The 25,434-nt window shown below is 35.7% G+C and overlaps 4 protein-coding genes and 1 pseudogene across 5 annotated transcripts; 3 read left to right on the forward strand and 2 right to left on the reverse strand.

Annotated features, from left to right (window-relative positions):
- The first annotated feature begins 1,267 nt into the window (after positions 1 to 1,267).
- Positions 1,268 to 6,165, forward strand: LOC108982051 (glycerol-3-phosphate dehydrogenase [NAD(+)] GPDHC1, cytosolic). The gene is made up of 5 exons (XM_018953326.2): positions 1,268 to 2,825; positions 3,839 to 4,060; positions 4,188 to 4,435; positions 5,373 to 5,512; positions 5,822 to 6,165. Exons 1-5 carry the CDS (start codon positions 2,171 to 2,173, stop codon positions 5,943 to 5,945), a joined length of 1,389 nt encoding a protein of 462 aa, XP_018808871.1. The 5' UTR covers positions 1,268 to 2,170; the 3' UTR covers positions 5,946 to 6,165.
- Positions 6,166 to 7,277: 1,112 nt separating this feature from the next.
- Positions 7,278 to 9,600, forward strand: LOC108982053. 2 transcript variants are annotated; one of them, XM_018953328.2, is made up of 5 exons: positions 7,278 to 7,545; positions 8,325 to 8,367; positions 8,467 to 8,558; positions 8,639 to 8,739; positions 9,239 to 9,600. In XM_018953328.2, the coding sequence occupies exons 1-5, from the start codon at positions 7,471 to 7,473 to the stop codon at positions 9,243 to 9,245; spliced, it is 318 nt and encodes a 105-aa protein (XP_018808873.1). In that variant the 5' UTR covers positions 7,278 to 7,470; the 3' UTR covers positions 9,246 to 9,600. The 2 variants fall into 2 exon arrangements, with proteins under 2 accessions (XP_018808873.1, XP_035545258.1); XM_035689365.1 differs by lacking the exon at positions 9,239 to 9,600 and having other exon boundaries at positions 7,301 to 7,545; positions 8,639 to 8,743.
- Positions 9,601 to 14,348: 4,748 nt separating this feature from the next.
- LOC108982052 (UDP-URONIC ACID TRANSPORTER 1) lies at positions 14,349 to 18,625 on the forward strand. The gene is made up of 4 exons (XM_035689041.1): positions 14,349 to 15,113; positions 15,998 to 16,101; positions 17,505 to 17,729; positions 18,301 to 18,625. Exons 1-4 carry the CDS (start codon positions 14,670 to 14,672, stop codon positions 18,449 to 18,451), a joined length of 924 nt encoding a protein of 307 aa, XP_035544934.1. The 5' UTR covers positions 14,349 to 14,669; the 3' UTR covers positions 18,452 to 18,625.
- A 611-nt stretch (positions 18,626 to 19,236) lies between these two features.
- LOC108982054 lies at positions 19,237 to 21,944 on the reverse strand (annotated as a pseudogene).
- Positions 21,945 to 22,614: 670 nt separating this feature from the next.
- On the reverse strand, positions 22,615 to 25,434 carry LOC108982060. The gene is made up of 3 exons (XM_018953335.2): positions 25,216 to 25,434; positions 24,283 to 24,614; positions 22,615 to 23,037 (listed from the first exon to the last, which is right to left on the reverse strand). The coding sequence occupies exons 1-3, from the start codon at positions 25,327 to 25,329 to the stop codon at positions 22,872 to 22,874; spliced, it is 612 nt and encodes a 203-aa protein (XP_018808880.2). The 5' UTR covers positions 25,330 to 25,434; the 3' UTR covers positions 22,615 to 22,871.

Genomic DNA, 25,434 nt, shown 5'->3' on the forward strand with positions numbered 1-25,434 from the left:
TGGCCAATATATTTGTCACCAAGCAGCTCATCAACCACTTGCTCCTCACTCACGGACTCACCTCCTTTGCTCGGGACTCATCTGCACAGGTGGCAAAAAAAAAAAAAAACAAAACAAAACAAAACCAGTCATAGTGGCTAAATACTTTGATTTGTCTCCTTCAAAACTAATGTGAATTTTATTTTTACTAACATGATTTGTCCTTGTAGCATGAAATTTTCATCAGCAACTTACCTTCCCGCGAGGCAAAAATGATGAGTGTAATGCCTAAGGCTGCTCTATTCCTATTGCATAGGAGTGTGGGTCAGCTTTCGTCTACCTGAAGACAGAATCTCCACCAACAAAATTTCCATCAACAACTTACCTCCCTACGAGGTGAAAGGGATGAGTGTAATGCCTAACGTTGCTCTATCCCTCTCATGGAGGAGTGCATGTCAGTTTTCGGCTACTAGAAGACAGAATCTCCACCAGCAGAATCTTTACCAACGGAATCGCCACGAATGGAATCTCTATCAGCAACTTACCTACCCGTGAGGTGAAATAGATGAGTGTAATGCTTAAGGCTGCTCTATCCCTCTCGTGAAGGAGTGCGGGTCAGCTTTCGGCTATCCAATGATAGAATCTCCACCAATGGAATCTCACGATGGACATACGCACGGATACCGTACAGTCGCACTGGATCAATGCTAGGGGCTCCGCATATCACCGATTGAGACCCAGCCCACCTTAGCACGTCTGAGAACTGATCTTTTTTCTCTTCCGGACTGCGTTGTTTTTGGAAGTTAACAATATATGTAGATTATGAAACTCAAGATTAACATAGAAAAAAAAAAAAAAAACTTCTCAATTGAGTTAAACCATATTGCTTAATCTTTGATACATGCATTTACGTTGTCAAAAAAAAAAAAATCATTTGTATTTATTGTTTTTCAAATCACATTAAACAGCAGGTTAATATTAAATATATTTATCATGAATTACGTAGCTATATGTTATGGGGGCATGTAACGGGGAGAGAGATGATTTTAGATATATAAACAGTTTTATCTCATTTCAATTTATTATTATAATTTTTTTAAATTATTATATAAAATATAATAAATAATTTAATTTTATTAAATTTAGAACAATAATAATATTAAAATAATATTTTATTTTTTCAAACTCGTCCGATATTAGCCTTAGGGACCGTTGGGGAGGTTGGCAACACCCAAGAACTATTAATGCGTATGACACCAAATTCAATCTCCAACTGTTCCCCAATCAATGCATGCCTCTCTCTCTCTCTCTCTCTCTCTCTCGTACTTGTATCGAGCACAGGCAAATGTGAACACAGACAGCTAGCTGCTGTAATTCACCGTTTCCGCGTTTCCATTCCATGCACTTTTCATGCATTAATCTTTGGATTTGTTTTGGTTTTCTAAGCTTTTCCTCCAACAATGCCGGCTTATTTATGAGTTAAAACAGTCTTGGAGTCTGCGGTGGGTCTAGACTGATAGAATTCAAGTGAACGGCACCCCGTCAAGTTGAAGCCAAAGCTTTGTAGTTACCCACAAGGTTGTTCCTTGTTGACTTTGGACTTTAAAAGCCTTTTTTTTTTCTTTCTTCTTGGATTTTAGTTTTGGTAGATGAACAAACTCGGACGGGGAAAACAATGTTGCATTTGAATACTATTTGTGTCCTTTCTTTTAAAGTATATATGTGCTGCTTAGGAATTCTGAGGAAATAAATAGACTCGTATGAATTATGGGATCCCATTCTTGTGTTATTCTATTTCTGCTGCATTCTGGGTTAGAAGAAAATCTCACGATTGGTAGGTCTGAACATCTGAGCGGAATCATCAAAGATTAGTTTTGGTATTGGTGAAAGAAATCAACCAATAAGATTTTGTTCTTTCAATGCGACCTGCAACTTGAGAAGTGGGATTTGTCGTTTCAAGCAGGGATTCGAATAGTGTGGGGTTGGCAGTTGGCACAGCAAAACCCATATCAAAATTTGAGTTGGGTTGTCCTTAGAATTCTGGTACAGAGCAAAAAGTTTTAACATTTATCGAAACTCAGACCTTCAAATCAAGGAAAAAGGGCCACTCGATTGCTACAGTTGAAGACTTTGGTCTTCTTTACAGGTGACTACTGATCTATTAGTACTGCTGAGTTTACTGTAAAAGAAAATGGTGGGAAGCATTGAGGAAATGGGTCGTAATTACTCAAATGGATCTATTCAGAACTGTAATGGTTTGGAAGAGAAGCTTGACGAGTTCCGTTGCCTTCTTCGCAAGGCTGATGGTGATCCGTTGAGGATTGTTGGTGTTGGGGCAGGTGCTTGGGGAAGCGTTTTTGCAGCTTTGCTGCAAGATAATTATGGACAATATAGAGAAAAGGTCCAAATCAGAATATGGAGAAGGCCCGGAAGAGCTGTCGATAGAACCACAGCTGAACATCTTTTTGAAGTTATCAATTCGAGGGAGGATGTGTTGAGGAGGTTAATTCGGCGCTGTGCGTACTTGAAGTATGTTGAGGCCAGACTAGGTGACCGGACTCTATATGCAGATGAGATTCTGAAAGATGGCTTTTGCTTGAACATGATTAATACACCCCTTTGTCCTTTGAAGGTTGTGACTAATTTGCAGGAGGCTGTTTGGGATGCCGATATTGTGGTCAATGGCTTGCCTTCCACAGAAACTCGTGAGGTGTTTGAAGAGATCAGTCATTATTGGAAGGAGAGAATCACAGTTCCTATCATCATCTCTTTGGCAAAGGGCATTGAGGCTGCATTGGATCCTGTTCCCCATATAATAACTCCCACACAAATGATTAACCGAGCAAGTAAGAGTTCCCTTCTTTTGCTTTGCAAGCCACTTGTTTCAATACTTCTTGCCTTTATTTGCTTACTACAGGTAAAGATGAACGTATTTTTTTAGGTTAGAGGAAAGAAAATGATAGAATCAATTATAGTTTGTGATAGGGGCTTCGGCACTGTTTAGCGGCGATGGGAGCTTCAGTTATTGTAGGTTTGGTGGTCATTTTGGGAGTGGAATCAGGATCTCTTAAGCTTTGGGCCTTTGGCAGGAAGTTAGTTCCAGAGTGTTGAAAAATAATCTCATATTACCTGTAGACAAGGTTTTGGTTATGTTTATAAAGAATGAACAATCATTTCTTGTTGAACCGATTTTATGAGATGAATTAGGCCCATGAATTTCTTTATGATATAGCCTGCCACAGGACGAATGGAGGCATATACTACTTATCCTATGACAAGGACTAGAAAAAAATACTGGCATGCACGTGAGGGAAGGTGTTGAGGAATAATCCTGCATTGCCAGTGGATAAAGTCTTGGGCATGTTTATAAAGGATGAACAATTATCTTTTGTTAAATCGGTTTTGTTAGATGAGTTAGATATATGAATTTCTTAGAGACTACATATGCGCAATGAAAAAGCAGTGAGAACTCTAGTGCATGTAGAGCAGTGTAATTCCCATGCTTGAAAATATGAAGACTTTGGCAGAATAACTCGCGCAAAAACTCACAGAAATCACCTTCTGCATAATAACCGCACAATAATAGCCTCGTGTTCTGGGTATTTTCCTATTTTTCTTGTATTTTGGGTGGGGTGGACATAGGCGATGGTGGGTGTACTGTTATAGGATGGTTCTAATTTAAGTTGTTTTATAATTGGCCATGATGCTAATTCTCTGTTACCACTGACCTTTCTTCCCCTTTTGAATCTTGTTTTTGTTCTTTCTCTACTTTGCTGGTTATCTTTACTTCTTTTCATTTGACTCTGTTAGCAAATGTTTTCTTCCCTCATTCTCTAAATTCAGTATATGTGCCTGACAGCTGGAGTACCTATGGAGAAAATACTTTATCTTGGCGGACCAAATATTGCATCAGAAATTTACAACAAGGAATATGCTAATGCTCGAATTTGTGGAGCTGAGAAGTGGAGGAAACCTCTTGCAAAATTTTTGAGACAACCTCATTTTATTGTCTGGGACAACAGTGACCTTGTCACACATGAAGTCATGGGTGGCCTGAAGAATGTCTATGCTATTGGAGCTGGTAAGTTTCAGTTTCTTGTTGAGCTAAACTAGAATTTGCATGCCCATTCCGTTTTTAAATTATTTAAAAGGCCTGATTTTTCCTCCTTTTCTGGGAACTTTTAAGTGATCCATCTTGGTTTCTTTAGGGATGGTCGCAGCTCTTACCAATGAGAGTGCTACCAGCAAATCTGTGTATTTTGCACATTGTACATCAGAGATGATATTCATTACCCATTTGTTGGCTGAAGAACCAGAGAAGCTTGCAGGGCCTTTGCTGGCTGATACTTATGTTACCTTGTTAAAAGGTCGTAATGCATGGTATGGCCAAATGTTAGCCAAGGGTGAGCTAAGCCTGGATATGGGTGATAGCATCAGTGGCAAAGGAATGATTCAGGTATGTGTTATCATTTATCACTTTCTTCTGAACCCATATAAGATCCTTTCACTTCAAACTCTGCAATTATGCGGCACACTTTAGGGTGAGTTTGGGAGCAATCCTTTCACTTCAAGCTAATTGTTTTCCAGGTTTAATGAAGGTATGATCTTAATTTAAAAAAAGTAATGTTAATGTAGACTCCCCACACCCCAACAGGATATACTTAAAGCAAAACCATCAAAATGAACAGCCCCATTAACAGAAATTCGGAATACTAACATGAAAGTCATGTCAATGTATACTCCCCACGGGCTGGTTTTCTACCATGAACACCAGAAGTTCTTTATTTTTATTTTATTTTCTGTAGAGTCACCAAAACAGCAACCCTGAGACATCTCCACTTCTTATAGTGAGGCAATGAAACTGACGTGTCCTTGAGTTTCTTTTGAAGGAACCATTGATATAACTTTATAACAATGTTCTTTGCATTATTTCTACATTGTCATGCCAGTGGCCTACGATGCATCCACAATGCTTGGATAATTTCCCACTAAATGCATCCACAATGGAAATCATAAAGCAAGAAATTTCTTTATTACATTCATCTGTATCATCATCCATTCTAGCTAGGTGCAAGAAATAACACCTATGATCAGAGACTGGTGGCTTGCTTTCTACTTGGTAAAACATAAACTCTTAGAAACAGATGGGAGTATGAAATTGCAGAAGAGACATTGCTTATTATTATTGAAATGAATCGATTATAAAAAAAAAATTAAAGCAAAATATTATGAGGTTTTTGTAAGACATATGCCATAGATTCTGTGGGCCCTGGCTGCATCAGTTGGACTATGATTCTGGATTTTGACTAGAAAATTACTTTTTTCCCTTTCCAGATTCATAATTAGTAACACTTTCCTTTCCTTTTCTTTTTATTTTTTTGTTTTTCTCCCAGGGTGTCTCTGCGGTGGAAGCCTTTTATGAACTTCTGAGTCAGTCTAGCCTAAATGTGCTGCATCCTGAAGGAAACAAGCCTGTAGCTCCTGTAGAGCTTTGCCCCATCTTAAAGACACTCTATAAAATACTGATCTCAAGGTAAATTTCCTGCAACTCTTAAAATCTCGTTCGTGATCTTAACCTTCAATTGGCATGTTACTAATCATTGAACCCGAGTTGTCGCAGATGGCACGTGAAAGCAAACTAGGCATGAGCAATAACAAAACAGGGTCCTGTTTCTTCTGTTCACTTTACACTAAACTAAACACTTCGAATTAAATTCTACCATGAATAAGAGCCACACTAACCATATTATTATGCTCGCTCACATATGAAGTAGGCCTAGACTTTGTTGAAAATTGCGAATTTAATTCAATTCATTATTTGCGTTTTATGTTGGATCTTCAGGGAACAGTCATCACAAGCTATTCTGAAAGCACTGAGGGACGAAAACTTGAACGATCCCCGGGAACGTATTGAGATCGCGCAGACCCATGCTTTCTACAAGCCTTCGCTTCTTGGACAACCTTGAATATTACAGGTCTTCCCATAGTGAAAGAAGTATTTGTTATATATAAAAGACGTGATGAACAGAAACATATATATATTTTTTGCTATTGTAATAGATTGATTTAATACCTAATTCATCTAAGTAATTGGATTTATCTCCACGTTCCAAAAGGGTAAAGTACCTCTTGATGAGAACACTAAAAAGAATGGCATGGTTTCACAGAGTGTAATGTCACTGTAATCATTTGAAAAAGGTTCAACCTTCAAAGAATATCAGCCTGCATTACATTCCAGCTCTACTCTTATTGTTTTTTTTTTCCTGACCGGTATAACTGTATCAACTATCTGGTGAGTTTAGGCATAATTCATAAACAAACATGTCATATAGAGAGGGTGCAATTAATGACGTGTCTCGCACACCAGTAACCAGGTTCGATTACCTGCAACATAAGGAAGATGAAGGATCGAGGTTGATGAAACACCTCTGATGTAAGTCAATTTTCGAATCATTGGAGGAAATTCTATATCTGAAAGAACGTAAGGAGTGCTGTTATAACCTGAAATTTAGCTTTTATACCCCCTAGTGAGGTGGGTTTTCGTATTCCGTATTAGAGGTGGCCATCTTCCGTACAAGATATCAGTTGTCGCTTTTGATGTGGCGCGGCTCCCCAAGATTGTGTGTCCCTCGTGGCAAGTTGGTGAGTGCTGCCATCTTATCGCTCATCCTATCAAGGACAGGAGGCCTTGTTGATCTCTGTCTACGACCCGTATCTGGTCCTTTAATGCATTGTGGCCTTCCACTACATGCATGTGCAGGGTCGTGTCAGAAATGTCAGCATCCCATCATTCCACGTCTGCCTTCTTCCCTCATTGGCCCTAGGCCTCCTTCCTTTTGCCTGGCTCATGGGTCGACTATGTTTTGATTGCTGGGCCTCCCGCGATAAGTTAGAGATATAAACATCCATTCCAGGTGCAACCAATACTAATTAGAATAAATCTTCTTCACACTCTACTGTGTGAAGAAGCCCCAGCACACCTAACGTGCAGGGGTGAAAAAAAAAAAAAAATTTATGAAGGGTGTGTTGCAGCTTCCAGCTGATGCGCAGCACATCCCTACTAATTATACATCCTAAATATTAGACAATTTTCCGAGAAACACCGGATGCTACTATGATCACTTCAACACAGACTTCCACCTCAAATTTATCTAAAACTAATTGTTTTTTACAAGTTGCTGTGTAAAAATGCACACTCTTTACAGTTATAAAAAATAAAAAAAATTAGGATGCTCCCTAACTTTTAGCCCATGGGTTTAACCTTTTTGGCCGTTTGGACCATTATCCATCCTTATTGTGGATTGGACAGAAGTTGTGTCCGTGCATGTGTAACTACTGTTCCTTCTAATCCCTTGTGTGTGTGTGTGTGCTGTGTATAGTTCCGCGTATATTACATATAACCGAAGCTGTGCGCAGACGCAGTTGACAGTAGTCGTCGTTCTGAGCAGAGCTTGTGCGTTCACAAACAGGAAGGAAAGAGTGAGAAAGAAAATGGGGGAATCTGAGAAACGGAGCGACCTGGAAGAGAACCTGAAGCCATTCTACCAACGTGCTTCTGAAGCCGAGGTTTTTTTTTTTTTTATTGTTTCCCATTCCTTTTTTTCACCTATTTGATTTACCTGAAATTTTCTTGCGTTCCGGCTGTTTCATTACGCGAATTTTGTCTTGGGCGCCGTAACCTTTCGTGATTAGGGTTTATTACCCGCTTTCATATATGTCTGTATGTTTTCTGTATGTATATTTGTGCAGGTAGGATGTATTTTTTGTATATGTTTATGTACCGGTATCTATTGATTTATGTCTGCCTGCTGGTGAAGATGAGGGTTGTCTTCTATTAGTGAGATTGAACAGTTGCGGCGAGGTTATGAATGCTGCTTGGGTTTTTTTTTTTTGGAATGGAAATCATGCTAATTCAAAGTTTCTTCCTTTTCATTCTTGATTGCTTGTAAGATGAAAATCTCATTGGTTTTCGAAATCAAATCCTAATTTATTCATTGAAGGACAATGTGATTTTATGGTAATTTTATTCAAGTAAGCCAAAGCCTCGTTTGTTTACATAGATAAGATGAGATGAAAGTTGAATAAAATATTATTAGAATATTATTTTTGTTTTGAGATTTGAAAATGTTGAATTGTTTATTGTATTTTGTGTGAGAGTTTGAAAAAGTTGTAATGATTAGATGAGATGAGTTGAGATAGTTTATGAAAACAAACGATTAGTTGCTTATTAGAAAAAAAAGGAAGTTTCTCATGTGAATAACCTGGAATACTAATTAGAAATGGGCAAGATTTTTATTTAAATTAGTATAAAGTATAAATACTAACAATGGATGTTTATATAATAGGAACGCTTATCCAGACTTGAAGCTGCCCTGGCTACCAAGAAGGGTAGGTCCTAAGGCATTCACTCTACTGAACCAACAGTATTATCAAGCTAATTGTGCCCCGACTTTCTTATATTTATACTTCATATGTAAACTTGTTCAGATTCTGAAAATGAAGATCATTTGAAGTTGATAAGTGAACTTCAGTCACGGCTAGAAGAGGCAGGTGCAGAGCTGGTTGCAGAACGAGAAAAGGTTCTTCCGGTTTATATCTGGTTCTCTTTACATTTGGATATTATTGAGAAGAGCTAAATATTTGTGCTTGTGACTTACAGGCACATAAGCTTGCGGTGGAAAATGCAAAACTTGAGTATCGTATAATCCATCTTGCCAGGGCAGCAAAGGAGGCAGATCTCAAGTTGGAGCAAATGGAGAAGTGAGTTGTAGTGATTTCTTAACCTCCTTTCACATGTTGAATGGTATAATTATTGAGAGCCATAGATTGTACATTGGTGTCTCATTATTGGAAAATAATGAGGTACTTTTGGTATTGGTGCCCCCAAAAAATCTGGATTGCTTGGGACTGTCTTATATATTACATTTAGTGGATTTAGCGTTTGGATCATTTATATGGAGTAGAAAGATTGATAATTTCTTTTATAAGAGAAGATATTGGGATTCCCATTGTTGTTGAAGCTTGAAGTGTAAAACTTTTGGAAACTATTCTCAACTTTCAAGTGCATGATTTTTGCTGATTTTTATCTTAGGTTTTTTCCATCTTTATTGTTACTTGTTAGTCTTCTTGTCAGCCTACAACATACAGAAATACAGATATAGCACAAAATTTTGCCTATTGTAAACTCTGTTGGTTTGTCTTCGCATGTGATATTAGATGTTGTGAAATTGATTTAGTGTACGTACTTTACTTTCGTTAGGTCTTGATGGGGGAAGCAGCTGGATGCCTTGAAATCCGAGGATCCTGGCACTGGTACTTGAGCTGAGAAAAGCAATTTGTGGTACTTCTCTTACTCTAGGTCAATAACTCAAGGAAACCCAAATACATAAATTAGAATGCCAATGCCGATTGCCCCATATGTCATATTTTTGTTAAGCGGTCTTGTTATGCATGTTCATCTGGGGATTGCCTTTTTATAGAACATGGTCCATGTGATCAAACACTTGCATAGATTTGTTGATCTAAAGGATGGTCCTTGATGATCTCGATCCAAATCGAAGCATTCTTCCATTTCTTTCAATTGACATGGTTAACCAATAAAGTGCTTGTTTTTGGGAGACACTCGGGCCCTGGGAATTTAATACTCTGGTATTATTATATGTTTAGGGCACTATTATATGTGCACCAACATGATAATTGTAGTCCCTGACTCCCTATGATGATCATTTAACGCTGGCAAGAAAGCACATTCACACTAAGCTGTTTAAAAACAAAACATTAACAGCTCACAGTGTACCTCGAACATGAGCAGAGGCCTCTACAAAGTATCGACCTTCAACTAAAGGTAGCTTTTATTTTTTCTGTTCTGTAACACTTAAACTAAGGAAAAAGAAAGAACTACTTTTTGTTGTAAGAAGAACACTTGAAAAGGACCAAGAAAATCCACTGAGAAAGGTGGTTTTTTGCCCGGGGAACAAACAAATTGATATGAACTCGCGAGAATAAAATCATTTGAACCTACAATCAATTTGAAAACTTCTCAAGAAAGTCAAAATCAAGTCAATGGATGGAGAGAACTTAGACACGATGAGAATTCATTACAAGAACTTAGATTATATTAAAATCTAGACATCTATTTTTTTTTTTTGTAATCAATTCTAGAACAATGAAATCCTAGAATTAAATATGCAAGAAATAAAAGATAGAATCAGACCTGATTGGAAACCTTGATCTGAATACCAAATGATATGAAATCGCGGGAATGGAATCCCTTGAACCCACAATCAATTTGAAAACTCTTCAAGAAAGTCAAAATTAAGTCAATGGATGGAGAATCTAGATCCAATGAGAACTCGTTGTAAGAACTTAGATTATATTAAAATTTAGACCCGTTGAAGAACCCGTCTAAATGATATGAACCCGCGGGGAAGGAATCCCTTGAACCTACAATCAATTTGAAAACTCTTCAAGAAAGTCAAAATCAAGTCAATGGATAGAGAATTTAGACCCGATGAGAACTCGTTTCAAGAATCCAGATTACAAAGGAGGAACGTCACAAAAGTTGCAAAGGAATTTGCAAAGGATTTTTAAGATTAGGTACATTTTGGTGCCCATCACAAATCATAGGCTGTGGCTTCAGAAAAAACATGATGAGTGTGAGAAGGAGCGAGACAGAGAGAGTTCGACGGACATGTACGTGCATAAAAATCCCAAGGCCTCGTTTAGTTTCACTGATGGTCTTAGTTAGGCATCGTTTGTTTTCACAACTCATCTCATTTCAATTTTCAAATACTATTCAAACACAAATATTTTTTAATTTCAAATTTTTTAATTTTCAAATTTTTCATTTAATCATTAATTATAACTTTCCTAAATTTTTAAAGAAAACACAAAAAATAATTTAACATTTTCAAATTTCAAAACAAAAAAAATAATATTTTAACAATAATATTTTTTTCAAATTTTTTCTTTCTCATAAAACATTCTAATTCAAACTATTTTACTATTATTTATAAACTATCTCATTATTATTATATATTTCTTTATCTCATTCATTTGTGTAACCAAACGACTACCAAGACTACTATGGAAATCTTATGAGAGTATTGATATTGGTTTCATTAAAATCATTTTTAAAATTTAGCTAAAAATATATATTTTGCATAAAATCAAAACCATTCAAGCCATAATCCAATATTTTTTTAATAATAATTTTTTTTATTTTTTTTTTATATTTTACAACTACACTAATCATATATTAATTAATCACTTAAATCTTACTTAAATTATTATTTTTCAATTAATTTTTTCTACAAACTTATTGAAGCCTGTAATTCATGTGCCCAAAATCAAGAGAAGGTCAAAATCATTTGCAGCCTTTGAATTCATGTGGGCACCTGGAGTGAGGAGTAGATTATAGGACCAGAAATGTGAAAGAAAAAAAAAAAAAAACAGTATTAATGTCACTTTTGGAATAAAATATCACTACAGTTTATCTATATTTTGGAATAAAATATTATTTTTAAAGATGAATAGTTCATCTCTAAATATAAAGATAGACTAAAAAATACTGTAACTCAAATTTAAAATTTCCAATTAGTCCATTTCATAAAATATTCTTTCAAATTTTCAATGCAAGTGCTAGAGGCAATGGGAATGAACGATATAACATCGAGCTAAAGTCCGAATGACTGTCTAATTGGAATACGAGAAAAAAAAAAAAAAAAAAAATCTAGGCTTTTGCGGCCTCAAAGTTTAGGAAAAAAAAAAAAAAGACGGTGAGAGAGGAGATTTTCTTTGTTAAGAAGGTCCAAAGGGAGGGATTTAGATCTTGTTTGTTTTTATAAAATATCTCATCTTATTTTATTTTATATTATTTAATTATTATAATTTTTTTAACTTCTAATAGAAAATAAAATAAATAATTTAACTTTTTCAAATATCAAAATAAAAATAATGTTAAAAAAGTATATTCTAACAATATTTTATTTAACTTTTTAATTTTAATCTGAACTCATCTTATCTCATCTGTAAAAACAAACGAGACAAAATTTCCATCCCATTCTTTTTAAAAAAGATAAAGTTTATTATTAAATAATTAATGATTAATATTAGATAAAATTATAATGAGTGTAATGATATCCTTACTATCCAACTACTACTTAAGTTACTTTATTTTTTTTTCTGTCCTGTTTTCTATCCTTCTACTTTGCTTTCTGTATAAATTTTTTGTCTAACTATCAGATATTTATTGTGTTTAGATGTTGAAGTGAGTTGAGTTGAGTTGAGTTGAGATGATAAAATATTATTAGAATATTATTTTTTAATATTATTATTATTTTGAGATTTGAAAAAATTGAATTGCTTATTATATTTTATGTTGAGATTTGAAAAAGTTGTAATGATGAGTTGAGATGAGTTGAGAGGATTTTTGAAACCAAACGAAGCATAAATCTCTTGACTTTGGAAACATTCCTTTCAGTGCCTTCACCTCTTTTGAGACTCAAATCACTTTGTAAGTTTTAAAATTTGGAACTATAATCTCAGACATTAAGATTGTGTTTGGATGTTGAAGTGAGTTGAGTTGAGTTGAGTTGAGATGATAAAATATTGTTAGAATATTATTTTTTAATATTATTATTATTTTAGAATTTAAAAAATTGAATTATTTATTATATTTTATATTGAGATTTAAAAAAATTATAATAATAAATTGAGATGAATTAAAATGAATTTAACATCTAAACGAAGCCTAACATTTTCATACCTCTCTTCTCTATCGAAAACCAGGCAGAGCCTCCTCTCCATCACAGAAGGGCAGAAAGCAGAGTTGAAGAAAAAAAATAAAGCCGCGTAGGTTTGAATAATAAGTAGGTAATAATGGGGTAGTAAGAGTATACAAGTTATGGTGACCAAAAGTGAAGACACGTCACACCTTCTTTTTTTTTCTTGAACAACGTCACACACCTTTAAAAAGTTTAAAATATAAAAAATAAAAAAGTAAAGAGAGATGAGAAAAGTTTTTATTTCAAGAGTAATATCACTCTTTCTATTATTTAGTTTGAATTACCATATTATAAAATCGGTTTTCTTTTTACATAAAGTTATAAAATAATCGTAAAATAAAGTAAATCTAGATATAATTATAAATTATACACGCCGTGTACTAATTTAAAAAAAAAAAGATAGAATCTATTATTAAAAAATTAATTTTTTTTATATAAATCTCATATTTATTTTTATTTTTTTTAAAAGAATGCGCGACGTTTACGCACTCAATGACTATAAATATCATTTATCAAATTAAGGCCTAATTTGGATACTTAGGTATTTTCAGATAGTGTAATGATAGATTTACAATCCTTTTACCATTACTTTACGACTCTTAGCGTATTTATTTATTTATTTATTTTTAAGTATTTTTTAAAATATATTTAATCATTAATTTTTTTTAAAATATATATAATTTTATTAATAATTATTTTCTTAATAAAAAATGAAAAAAAGTAATGAAATAATAGTAGAAGAGTGATAAGACTATTATTATTATAACCTCATTATTATTTTTTATTATTTTTTATATATTTTTAACTATTTTTTAATATCTTCTCATTATATTTTTATTATTATTCACAAAATTCCTCATTAGTCACTATCCAAACGTAACTAAGGCTTTGTTTGTTTACCAAAAACATCTCATCTCATCTCATCTCACCTCATCATTACAACTTTCTCAAATCCCTACACAAAATAAAATAAACAATTCAACTTTTTCAAATCTCAAAATAATAATAATATTAAAAAATATATTTTAACAATATTTTATTCAACTTTTTAACTTTAATCTCAACTCATCTCATCTCTGAAAACAAACGGGCCCTTTATCCGATAAACGGAACACGTGTTGAGATCCTTACCACGTAATGTCCACATGTCGAGACTTGACATTGATTCGTTACCAGTAAAGAAATTGAATAAAGAAATGAAGTTATTTTCACGTACGAGGTGAATGTAAAATTGCCACCGACACCGATACGTAGTGTCGTTCGGTTGGCTCCGGGAGTCGACGTTTGAGTTTTGAGTCTTGACCCCTGTTTCATAGATCCCACGAATCCGGGACTCCATGAAAAAGCTTATTCCTCCCTCTCTCTTCTTTAGTAAAAGTAATACCACACACATTGCAGATTGATTAAAATATATTTCAGTTTAAAATTAACAAATATGATTGATTTTACTACGAAAAATGGTGACTGTTATTCATTTTAATTACATAGATTTTTTGTTGAGAAAATAAACAGACGAGAGCCATTTATATATATATTGATCACAATTGGTATATTTAATAAGATATATTTCATTTATTTATATTAAAAATATATTTAACAGGAAATTCACCTGATAAAAAACCAAAACTCAAAAGAGCAGGAAAAGTTATTACAGTAAAAGAGGATCTGAAAGTGACGCCAATCAGACGTTTTCTCTATTCCCTCAAACTGAGCACACATCATACATCCCACTATCCCAGCTGTAATTCTTTCACTCTCACAGCCAAAACACCCCTCTCAAAATCAAACTCAACGATAGTTGTCATTTTGTTTTTAAATTTTAAAGCAAATATGGGATCCCATTGAAGCTCTAATGTGAGTTTCCCCCGTCGAATCCAGGCACCATTTGAGGCAAAACCTGTAAAAATGTCTTCCAAAAAGCAAGCACTTTTCATATCCTCCCTCGTAATACTCTGGTACACCTCCAACATCGGTGTCCTCCTCCTGAACAAGTTCTTGCTCTCAAATTATGGCTTCAGGTTCCCAATTTTCCTCACAATGTGCCACATGTCGGCATGTGCCATCCTCAGCTACTTTTCCATCGTTTTCCTCAAGCTTGTGCCCATCCAGGCCATTAAATCTCGCTCCCAGTTCCTCAAGATTGCGACTTTGAGCGTTGTGTTTTGTGGGTCTGTTGTGGGTGGGAACATCTCCCTCAGGTACCTCGCGGTGTCATTTAACCAGGCTGTCGGAGCCACGACGCCGTTTTTCACGGCGCTGTTTGCGTTTATGGTTACCCTTAAGAGGGAGGCTTGGGTCACGTACGCTGCTCTTGTTCCAGTTGTTGCTGGAGTTGTGATTGCTAGTGGGGTATGTTTTTTGTTTGTTCGATCATTTTTGTTATTCACGATTTGTTTGATTTCATTACTAGCTAAATATTTTGTTGGGCTAGATGATCTTAATTCGTTCCGTATACAAATTTTGTGATTGTTTTTTAAACTAAGACAATGTATTTAACTTTATGGTTGTTTTATTAATTAATGCAGTTTAACATTTAGGTTTCAGTCATGCCATAAATGCCAATCCAGATCTAGATCTATAATTACTTCAAGATTAAGACGTTTTCTGTGACCTACATAGTGTAATACGACACATGGAGGGGAAGATCTCAGCATTTACAAGAGAGGTTTTGATAGATAGGATCCTGGATAAAAAGAAATATTATAGATTAAGCAATAGAATAACTGATTTTGGAATGTGGGTAACGACATTGCAATGGGTAGAGTGATGTGGGGATGCCACCAAGGATGGCAACTTTTTCGGCTCCAAAGCATGTGTATGATGTACTTGTTGGATATCTGAGATGGAAAAAACAGGTTTGGTTTCCTAACATATATCTTAGTGTGTTGTAGTTGAAATCGAACAACAGAATTGAGTTTCTTATTGACTGCATAGATTTTGTATGAGAAAGATCAGACTGTTATAGCACGTGAAGAACTACTTATTAAAAAAAAAAAGTAGTACGTGAAGAACTGGTGACTGTTGAGCTATACAGTGTAACTTTTAGCAATCATTCAAGAGATATGTACTAGATCGCAATTTTGAAATGGACACTGCTTTCTTCATCATATATTTCTCCTTTTCCAGTTATTCCTGTAATTGACTGCAAAAGAGTGAAGCTCCCATCACTTCTATTTCCTAATGTATTTTCATCTTGTTTTGGTGAAGTTATTAGAATTCTTGGTTTGTGGCAGGGTGAGCCAGGTTTCCATTTGTTTGGATTCATTATGTGCATAAGTGCAACTGCTGCAAGGGCCTTTAAGTCTGTTCTTCAGGGTATCCTACTTTCTTCTGAAGGGTAAATGTTTTGATCTATCATCTGATTGTTATTTCATCTTTCGGTGTAGATTCTCTTCCACAATTTATCTATTAACTATCATCTACTATTTCACATCCATAAGGATGGAGTCGTTTTCCCTTTTTTCTGTTTTCCCTTGTCTTGTTGTCATTGTGTCTAATGTTAAGAATCTAATGCATGCCAGTTGATTTCTGTTTATGTATATAATGTACTAATATGGAAGAACACGACATTCATAACTGTTCTGAATGAAAGGACTAGAGAAATCTGATCTGTGCTGTTAGTGAGGTAGATAAGGAACTTTTATGCCGAATTAAGCAAAAGAATGCAACTAAGTTCAAGTCCTCATAATTTTGCTTTCTTTGGTATCTTGAAGAACATGCGATCATCATATGTGTTTGTTCTTCAAATATTTTATTCAGCTTGATGCATGTATTGATATTTTTTTTATTTTCTTTCATGTTATTTCATCTGAGTCTAGAATCTGTCTACCTTTGATATCCAACTATACCGAATATTTCTGTGAAAGAGTCATATCCTTTTTGAATACCATACTTTGTGGAATCCAATTCATCTTTGACACTCCAAGCGGCCCTGTACATCTGTCATAAGGAGGTGATGGATTTAGTTAATTGGATAGACTGCTCCACTCATATTGAGGTAATCTGGAACAAGTTAATCAAGGTTGCAGCAGTTCTTGCAATGACTCAAGTAATCTACTTTGTGCATGGGACTACCATATTTTGGTTCTACTCTTATTTGTAACATATATGTAGCATCAGGTTTCTTTTGACTTTCTTCGTTTTTATGTTAGGATATACTTATTTCTTCATGACATGATAAGTTGCATCAGATCAGGATGGGAATTACCATGTTCATATAGCTTGAAATCTTGAATGATGTATTTGAACTCCAACTTTAATACTCATGGTTTTACAAACCCTTACTTTTAACTGGTCTGTTCCTATTCATACCCTGCAACATATGGTATTGAAGAAGGAAGACGAAAACCAAACCCAGAAGCTTTTCATTTCCACTATGAAAGATATTATGAATAAGAGCCAAGGGTGTAAACAAATGTCAGGAACACTCTGTGTAGTGTGAAGAATGGCTGTTATTATTTCATTTGTATTGTCACGATTTGTTGATTTTTCTTTGTCTTAATGTGAGCTCGTTTTGGAATTCGATGATTAATCTTTCCAGAATCAATTCCTACTTCTACAATATACATTTATTCCCTTTAAGACCGTGGCATTTATAATTTTTATATGTTTCTCCTCTGCTTGATTTTTTTCGCAATCGCTGTCATTTTTCTTCTTTCATAATCTTTTCTTTGACCCAAGAAGAAATTTTTTGTTCTGTTTAGTGTCCACTGAAGTCTTGGTATGTTTTGTACTTAACAGGGAAAAGCTGAACTCAATGAATTTGCTGCTATACATGTCACCAATTGCAGTTCTAGTTTTGTTGCCTGCAACGCTTATAATGGAGCCCAATGTCTTAGAAGTTACTGTGTCGCTTGGGAAAGAGCATAAATATATGTGGCTGCTGCTTTTAATTAATTCAGTGTTGGCCTATTCTGCTAACTTGTCAAACTTCTTGGTGACAAAACATACAAGTGCATTAACGCTTTCAGGTTTGACCAAGTTTATTCTTCATTATCCTTTCTTTTTCAAAAATAGCCACTAAATTTTTTTATTTGCCGCATATAGATATGACAGTTTATCTAGCATCATGAATCTTACTTAAGTCCTGTCAGTTTACTGGCATAGCCACTGTCTACTTTCTGTTGATCACGATAAGTATAAGTAATTATATGATGTATATTCTCTATCTTCATATCAAAGCCACGTTAGAATGAAATGGAAACAATGGCTATGGGTGTTCCTTTTCATGAAACAGTTTTGGTTCCCTCCAAGTTGAAGTCGCATTCTTCAGGCAATATAGGCAGATGATTTTTTTTTTTTTTTTTTGAGTTTTGATGCACTTCATTGTTTTCTGGGTGTTTCTCCCGAATATATATACTGTATCATATGGTTTCAACCCTTGAATGTAATACTCGCATCATCTAGCATTAGCAAAACCCTGCCTTGATGAGGGATGCCAAGAAATTCAAGCCTATTACTTATGTGTTGTGTTGGTTGTTTTCCATTCCTCAAATCTTTCAACTTATCTTTGTGGCTCCTTGGAATTATGCTGTGATCAGGTATTAGGAAATGCGAAAGGTGCCGTTGCGGTTGTTATCTCAATACTCTTGTTCAGAAATCCGGTCACCGCTGTGGGCATTGGAGGGTACACAATCACTGTTCTTGGGGTGATTGCCTATGGAGAAGCAAAGCGGAGGTTTAGATGAATGGAATGGTTTTGAACGGAGCAGTGAAATTACACGGGCGTAGATTCTTGTAGAATATTGTTTAGAGTGTAATTTCACGTGGCCTTGTATTTATTTATTATTGTGTAGACTAACATATTCTTCGAATCATCCTATTTTGATTTATTGGTGAGTGACATCTCCTTGTTTGTGCCATTTTTATCATTTTTTATTCAAATATTTTATTATATATATATATATTTATATATATATATAACTTACAAATAAAGAAAAGAGTGTCAAGTTCACAAAAAAAATTTACAAGTTGATGTGTGTTAAGGAAAAATCTAACATTGCCTGTGGACAAGATTTTGGGTATGTTTATAAAGAATGATCAATTTCTATTTTGTTGAACTGATTTTATGAGATGAGTTAGGTCTATGAATTTCTTCATGGTATCAGAGCCTGTTACAGGACGAAAGGGGGCTCATACTACTTATCCCGTGACAAGGACTAAGAAAAATATTGGTATGCACGTGAGGGAGAGTGTTGATGAATAATCTTACATTGTCTGTGGACAAGGTTTTAGGCATGTTTATAAAGAATGAACAATCTTTTTTTGTTGAACTGATTTTATGAGATGAGTTAGGCTATGAATTTCTTCAATGTGGTTAAATGCGATATATTAAAAATTTAAATTTACTTTACAAAAAAAAAATTACAATTTGATGTACCATAACAAATTCACATTAATTGATATGTTAGTCAAGTAAATCATTTTTCAAGAGAAAAAACAAAAATAATGAGCAGGAGATATCAATCAAGGAAAGATAGATGTATTATTGAATTAATTGACCTTCCCTTTTATCAAGCCTGGTCTTCACCAGCGGGGAGGGCATCATAACCATCACGGTGCTTTGTTGCATCTCTTTCGACTGGGATGCATTTTAGGATCACAGCAACCGGCATACTTACCGATCCCAGAATGATGCTGAGTAACCAAAGTTTCCAGCTTTAGTGGAACTGTGCTCGCAAAATCTCCCAGAAACTCTACTATGATTACTTGGAAACTCACTGTAGAAATCATGATTCCCAGGAATATCCAGCTGCCAAACATTCCTCGGAATATATGTTTATCTTCTCTGTCTCCCGGCTGTTTATCTCATTAAACGCCTGAAAAAGGCAATCCGCAAGGGGAAGCACGGCGCTCATTATGAAACATAAATGCACACATTTGGTTACTTTTCAAAAGTTGTAGAGAGTAAAAAAAACATGCTGGACACTTCAATTACAAGTGTTTGAGAAGCAGACAATATCCAAAGGACAAGTGATCTCTGTAAATTCATTTTTTAGTTACCCATGTAAAGTTTGGTTGCACATACTGATTGATTATGTCCAATACATCATCAGTTCATCCTTTTAACTAGCTGGACTACAATTAAAGAAAGAGAAATCGATTGTTTTCTACATATGCCCAATATCAATAACAGAAAGAAACCAGAATATATTTCAAGTGCAGGGCGTCCTGATTGGTTGGTACCACCATGACATACCTGGCAAAAGACAAAGGAGTTGAATATCAAAGTTTTGAGAACATCACTTGCATCAGAACCACTAAGTTTTAATAGCTGTTTCCTGTCAAAATTAAGAACTGCTAGGACAGCAAGTTGATATATACTTTGACCAATAATATTTCTCCACATGGCCTTAGTGATGAAGCTCACACTCCTACCAACTGGGGGGCCTTTTCATAAGCCTATCATGTGGAGGTTCTGTAGCCAGTGCTAGTGCACCAAGAGTGTCCATAATCATGTTGACCCAAAGCAACTGCACAGCTGTTAGGGGAGCAGAACCTGAAAATGACACGGGAATTTTCACGGTTCTTTTGTTGCCTAACATATGTAGTATGTAATTTCGGATAGGAAAAGAAATCACACGTGTGCTCAAAAACACACACGAAGAGGGGAATGTTGTCTTTGGATTCAGTGGTAAAAGTACCGTATGATTCAAGTGTGCTCAACCCATGGAAAAGAGAAAGGAAGGAGCATGATTTAAGTTTTCCAATGGCCTTGAAAAGGCCTAGAGATGAAGATCTAAAAGAGTTAGATCTTCATATTCCTTCATTCAAAATGAGAACGCATGATGGAGAAGAGAAAACTGAGACTTATGAATTAGAACGATATCAAGCCCGCCTGGCTTAGCCTTTCGAAATCATCAATATTACACAGATAAGGGAGGGTGGTTTTGTGTGGCAAGAAAACGAAAAAAGCAGTGACAAGAACCTCTGTTCCTGCTATGCCCATAGCAAGTCCAATGTCTGCTTCATGCAAAGCTGGAGCATCATTGGTCCATCACTCGTAACAGCAACAAACAAACTTCTCAAATGAGACACCAAGGTGTGCTTGTCCAATGGCAAAGATCGAGCTATAACTTTTGTCCACAGTAAGAATCTGCAATCATCTTAGGGGAGAAATAGTTCGAAGTCGAAACTTTTGAAAGCAAGCTTTTAAGAACCTGAATCCTTGGTATGGTGTCCTTCATCTATTCAAAAGACATGCGATGAAATTCTGGTCCTTCTATTGCCACTCCATCCTCCACACTCTCTAGCAATGGCCTTAACTGTGTTTATATTGTCACCAGTAACCATACGGACGGTAATTCCAGCAGCTAAATAAGTTCGAACTGCATCCTTGACCCAGGGCGTACAGGATCCTTGATTCCAACCACTGCTATCAATGTATAGCCATTATCGGGAATGCTGATCTCATTGGAAGTGTCTTGTAAATCTTTAAAAGCCAAGCAGAGAGTTCTCAGAGATTCCGATGCAAAGCCATGTGATATTATTTACCTGTTCTTCACGGAGATGAACAGGTTCTCCATTGCAATCAACAAATTTGTCACACATTCCTAGTATAATTTCAGATGCGCCTTTGCAAAATGCACGTACCCCTCCACCAGGAAGAGCTACAAGCACAGACATCTTCTTCCTAACTGAATTGAAAGGCTGAACCTTAAGTATCTTAAACTCAGTGCGCTGGACATTAAAATCTCCACCCAGAAACAAGCCAAATTCTAAGATTGCTGATTCTGTCGTTGTTCCCAAAATGATATTCTTTCCACTTTCATCCTTATCCACTTCAGAGCCAGTATTTTGAAATATAGCTTGCAATAGGATGCCTAGAACTCTTCCTGATATAACCGATTTTAACACATCTTCATTCCCACTACCTTTTACCTCTATAGAATTTTCAGATATCCATAATTTATCAACCACCAAATGATTTGTGGTCAATGTCCCTGTCTTATCAGTGCAAATGCAACTAGCGGAACCCATTGTCTCACATGCAGAGAGATGCCTCACAAGCACCCTTTCATCCATTAATTTCTTCATTGCAAAAGCAAGGCTCAAAGTCACTGCCAATGGCAATCCTTCAGGGACTGCAACAACGATAATGGTCACTGCAGTGGCAAAGAAGTTTAGAATTGTAAGGGCATCACTTGAAGACCAATTTGTGAACTCATGGTCAAGTGCTTTTTACGCCAGATACCACCTTCCTGTCAATTCCACAAATGTCAGCACGGCAAAAGCATGGCAAAAGCATGGATAGTGTACGATATCTCTAACAACCAAGTCATATGTAGAAATCTTTTTTCTTCTCCCGTCTCTATTTACCTGAATAAAAATCTTTTTCTTCTCCCTATCCAAATCATTGAATTATAGATTAACTTTCCAACCAGACATCCCAGAAAGTTATAAACTATTGCGAGTCAAGGAAGCTGAGGGCCGGGGAGCTCAAAATTCTAACAATGAATAGGAAAAGTGATACTTAGCACCTTATTAGACAAACATTAATGAAAAAACCTTTTTTTTTTTTTTTTCAATTTCTGATTTTTTTTATATGAAGATTCAAAGAAATAGTCATTTTCATATAAGAAATTAAAAAAAATAAAAAATTATTTTTTTATTTTTCAATGCCTTCAAATGATTTATTTGTTCGATGGACCCAGTCAAAACCTTTGTCATTGCATTGATGCACTCGTTTTTTTCTTGCATTATGCTCAATGCTGCACCTCCAACCTCTACTGGAGCAGAGTTTGGAACCAGTGGAATATTTATATTTCATGAAAGGATTGCCCCTAAAAAGTTGCAGCAATGCAGCCAATTTTATCAGTTTATCCAAGTCAATCCACTTGTGCTCAAGCTGTAAAAACTAAAAACAGCAAAAACCATAACAATTCCGGTAGCTACAAACTAATTGCCATAACCTTCAATCTTCATCCAGGTTACCAACATGATGATCCAGACTGTAACTAGGAGAAAAAACTACAATAATATCCCGCTGGTTATTGCGGTTGAGTCCAAACTGCATGAAATATTAAATGACAAATTTTCATACAACAAGATCGATTGGGTATTGATGAGAAAGAATAAGCATGTATGGATTAAATCTGCCACTGGTTGTCACTTGCTTTTTGTTACCGATGATTCGAGTTTGTGTAACCAGTCCACATATTGGACTTGCTCCTTTTTATGTAGGTGAAGCAAGAGAAAGTTGGTTAGGTTTTCTCCAATTCCCTTGGATACTAAGTACTCCTTCAGAGCATCTTGTAATTGAGGATCCAAAGAACTGCAAATAGACATAAAAGAAAGAACGATAACATAGATGATAACAATACAACGAATCCAGACCAAGGAGGGAAAAAAACTAAAATTAACATGGTGGATTTGATGTGAACAAATAGCATGTGCGCTTAGGCATTTGAAGACAAAAATAAGTAAGATTTGATCTAGAAAAAATAAAATCAGAATTTCCTTGAGATGGAGAACCCTCACTTATACGGTTAAACTAGAAGAGATATAACAGCAGTCTTCATCATTCATGTTCCAAACTTTGCTAAAAACTTGAGCAAAATATGAGTTTTTATGTTGTCATTACCATCCCTTTCCATTATTCTTATATCTTGTCAAGGTGCAGCACTATACTGGAAATGTATGGATCACAAACTCTTCAGATGAGTACCCAGAAAACCAACATGAGCGCTCAGGAAACCAGGAAACACAGTGGAAAATAGCAGTCTCACTATGAGGAGTCTTTTTCTCCTTCTAAATAGGTGACTCTCTTGTATGCATCCAGTATACTTGGGTGGCACCTTTTGTGAGAAAAACCATGAGGTGGGCTATGATCTAAGAATAGAGATCTATCAATGAAATATATAAAGAAGTTAACACCAAGCATAATCCCTAATAAAGGACTAAATTAACACCTATGTGAGCTATTTTAGATCAGTATAACCATGATACAGCCCCATTATGGCTAACACTCACGGTGAGGAAATGACATCTATGAAGTAAGGGATGAGGAAAATGCAGAGAAAAATATAAAAGAAAAAATTATTATTATTTATCTACTTTTATGCAAAACAGATGGATCATTAGTGAGTTTAACCTCAAGGCTTCCTCCTGGAAACATGCATGGCATTCTATTTAAAAGAGTCCAATCAACAGTACCAATCAATCTACAGAGAAACTTTTTCATAACCAATCTTACAGGTGGATCTTGGCAACTAAGTGAAAACACATCACTATCTTAGTTAGTAGTCTGCTTAAGAGAAACCAGCTCAAAGCAAAACCTGTAATGCAACTCTCCTAACAGGACTCTCCTCTTCAAACGATAATAGGACACATCAAACCAACTATATCTGGTGGCTGCTGTTTATGTTATCTATTTAGACCAAAGACCATGCCTCACATGATCATGTGGATTTTAAGGATTAACATACAAGCAATACTATCATCAAGCAAGCAAAGTCTTTTACCCCAAGGATATGTAAAGGTTGATAACTAGTACACACATATGACTGCAAAACTTTACCTGAATATTGGGCCTCTGTAGAGGGAAGAGTCAACACGAATTGATGATGGTATATAGTTGGCATTATGGATGTCAAACTCGGATACATCATTGCCTCTGTAAGAAAGTCCACAATCAAACTGCAACATTGAGCTCAAGCCAGGCTTTTTTAAACATACTTTCATCAAAACTTCCCTTGGGAACACACTCTCTTGTCCATATGTCACTGGACCAAGCACGGCTGATACAGCAACCTCTTCCCCTGACTCGCATGTTTTCCGCAAAACCACATCTTGGGATTGGGGCGAGTCCCATTCCACCAAAAAATTCCCCAAGGAACCACTTTGGTTATTCTGTTTACATATCAACACACATACAAGTTAAGATGGGTCGAATCCTCTTAATTTTACAAGGCTAGGCACACAAGTCATCACATTCCCAAATATCTTTAAATTCGAAGATAAGAAACATATTGCGATTAAAAAAAAAAGCTTTCTGTTTCTATCAGCTTGGTTCCCTATCTAGGAACGGAGTGGGACAATAGGACAGGATGCCCTATCCTTCCGATAATAATCACAGAGGTTTGTTGAGTTGAGCTCACATAGAGAGTCATTTAATTCACAAGACAAGTTCATGCAGCCCTCCCTCAACCACGACCACTAAAACAAAGAAATCAATTTCAGATCTCTTAAATTCAGGTATTCAAGAGGCTGGAAGTTTCAAGAACCCATTTTTTTTTCCCACATTCACACTACGTTTTTGCACTCAAATAAATCCCATTTACCTTTCACACATCTAATGCTCGAATAGCGCGAGATTCATTTCAATAAATGGATAGCGAAGGCTGAGCCATGAATAGCGCGAGATTCATTTCAATAACGATCCAATCGAAGCAAAAGAAATAATCGAATATCTAAACAGGAAAATCATGGAGGGTAGAAGGAGATATAGAACCTGAAAGCGATTGAAGGAGTGCTCGTGTGCGATCTCAGACTGCAAGACCTTGAGCAAGTCCAAATCTTGAAGAGCTTTCCGACCCTTTCGCAAGATTGGAGTCAGCCTCGTCATCCTACGCTTCGACTTTCTAAAACACAGCTTTATTTTATTCGAAATGTCGATTTGTTGGAACGAGATAAGGAAAATACAAATGGATGTGTCCGGAGACTCGGAGTC

This window comes from Juglans regia, chromosome 4 (assembly GCF_001411555.2).
Source record: "Juglans regia cultivar Chandler chromosome 4, Walnut 2.0, whole genome shotgun sequence".
NCBI lineage: Eukaryota > Viridiplantae > Streptophyta > Magnoliopsida > Fagales > Juglandaceae > Juglans > Juglans regia.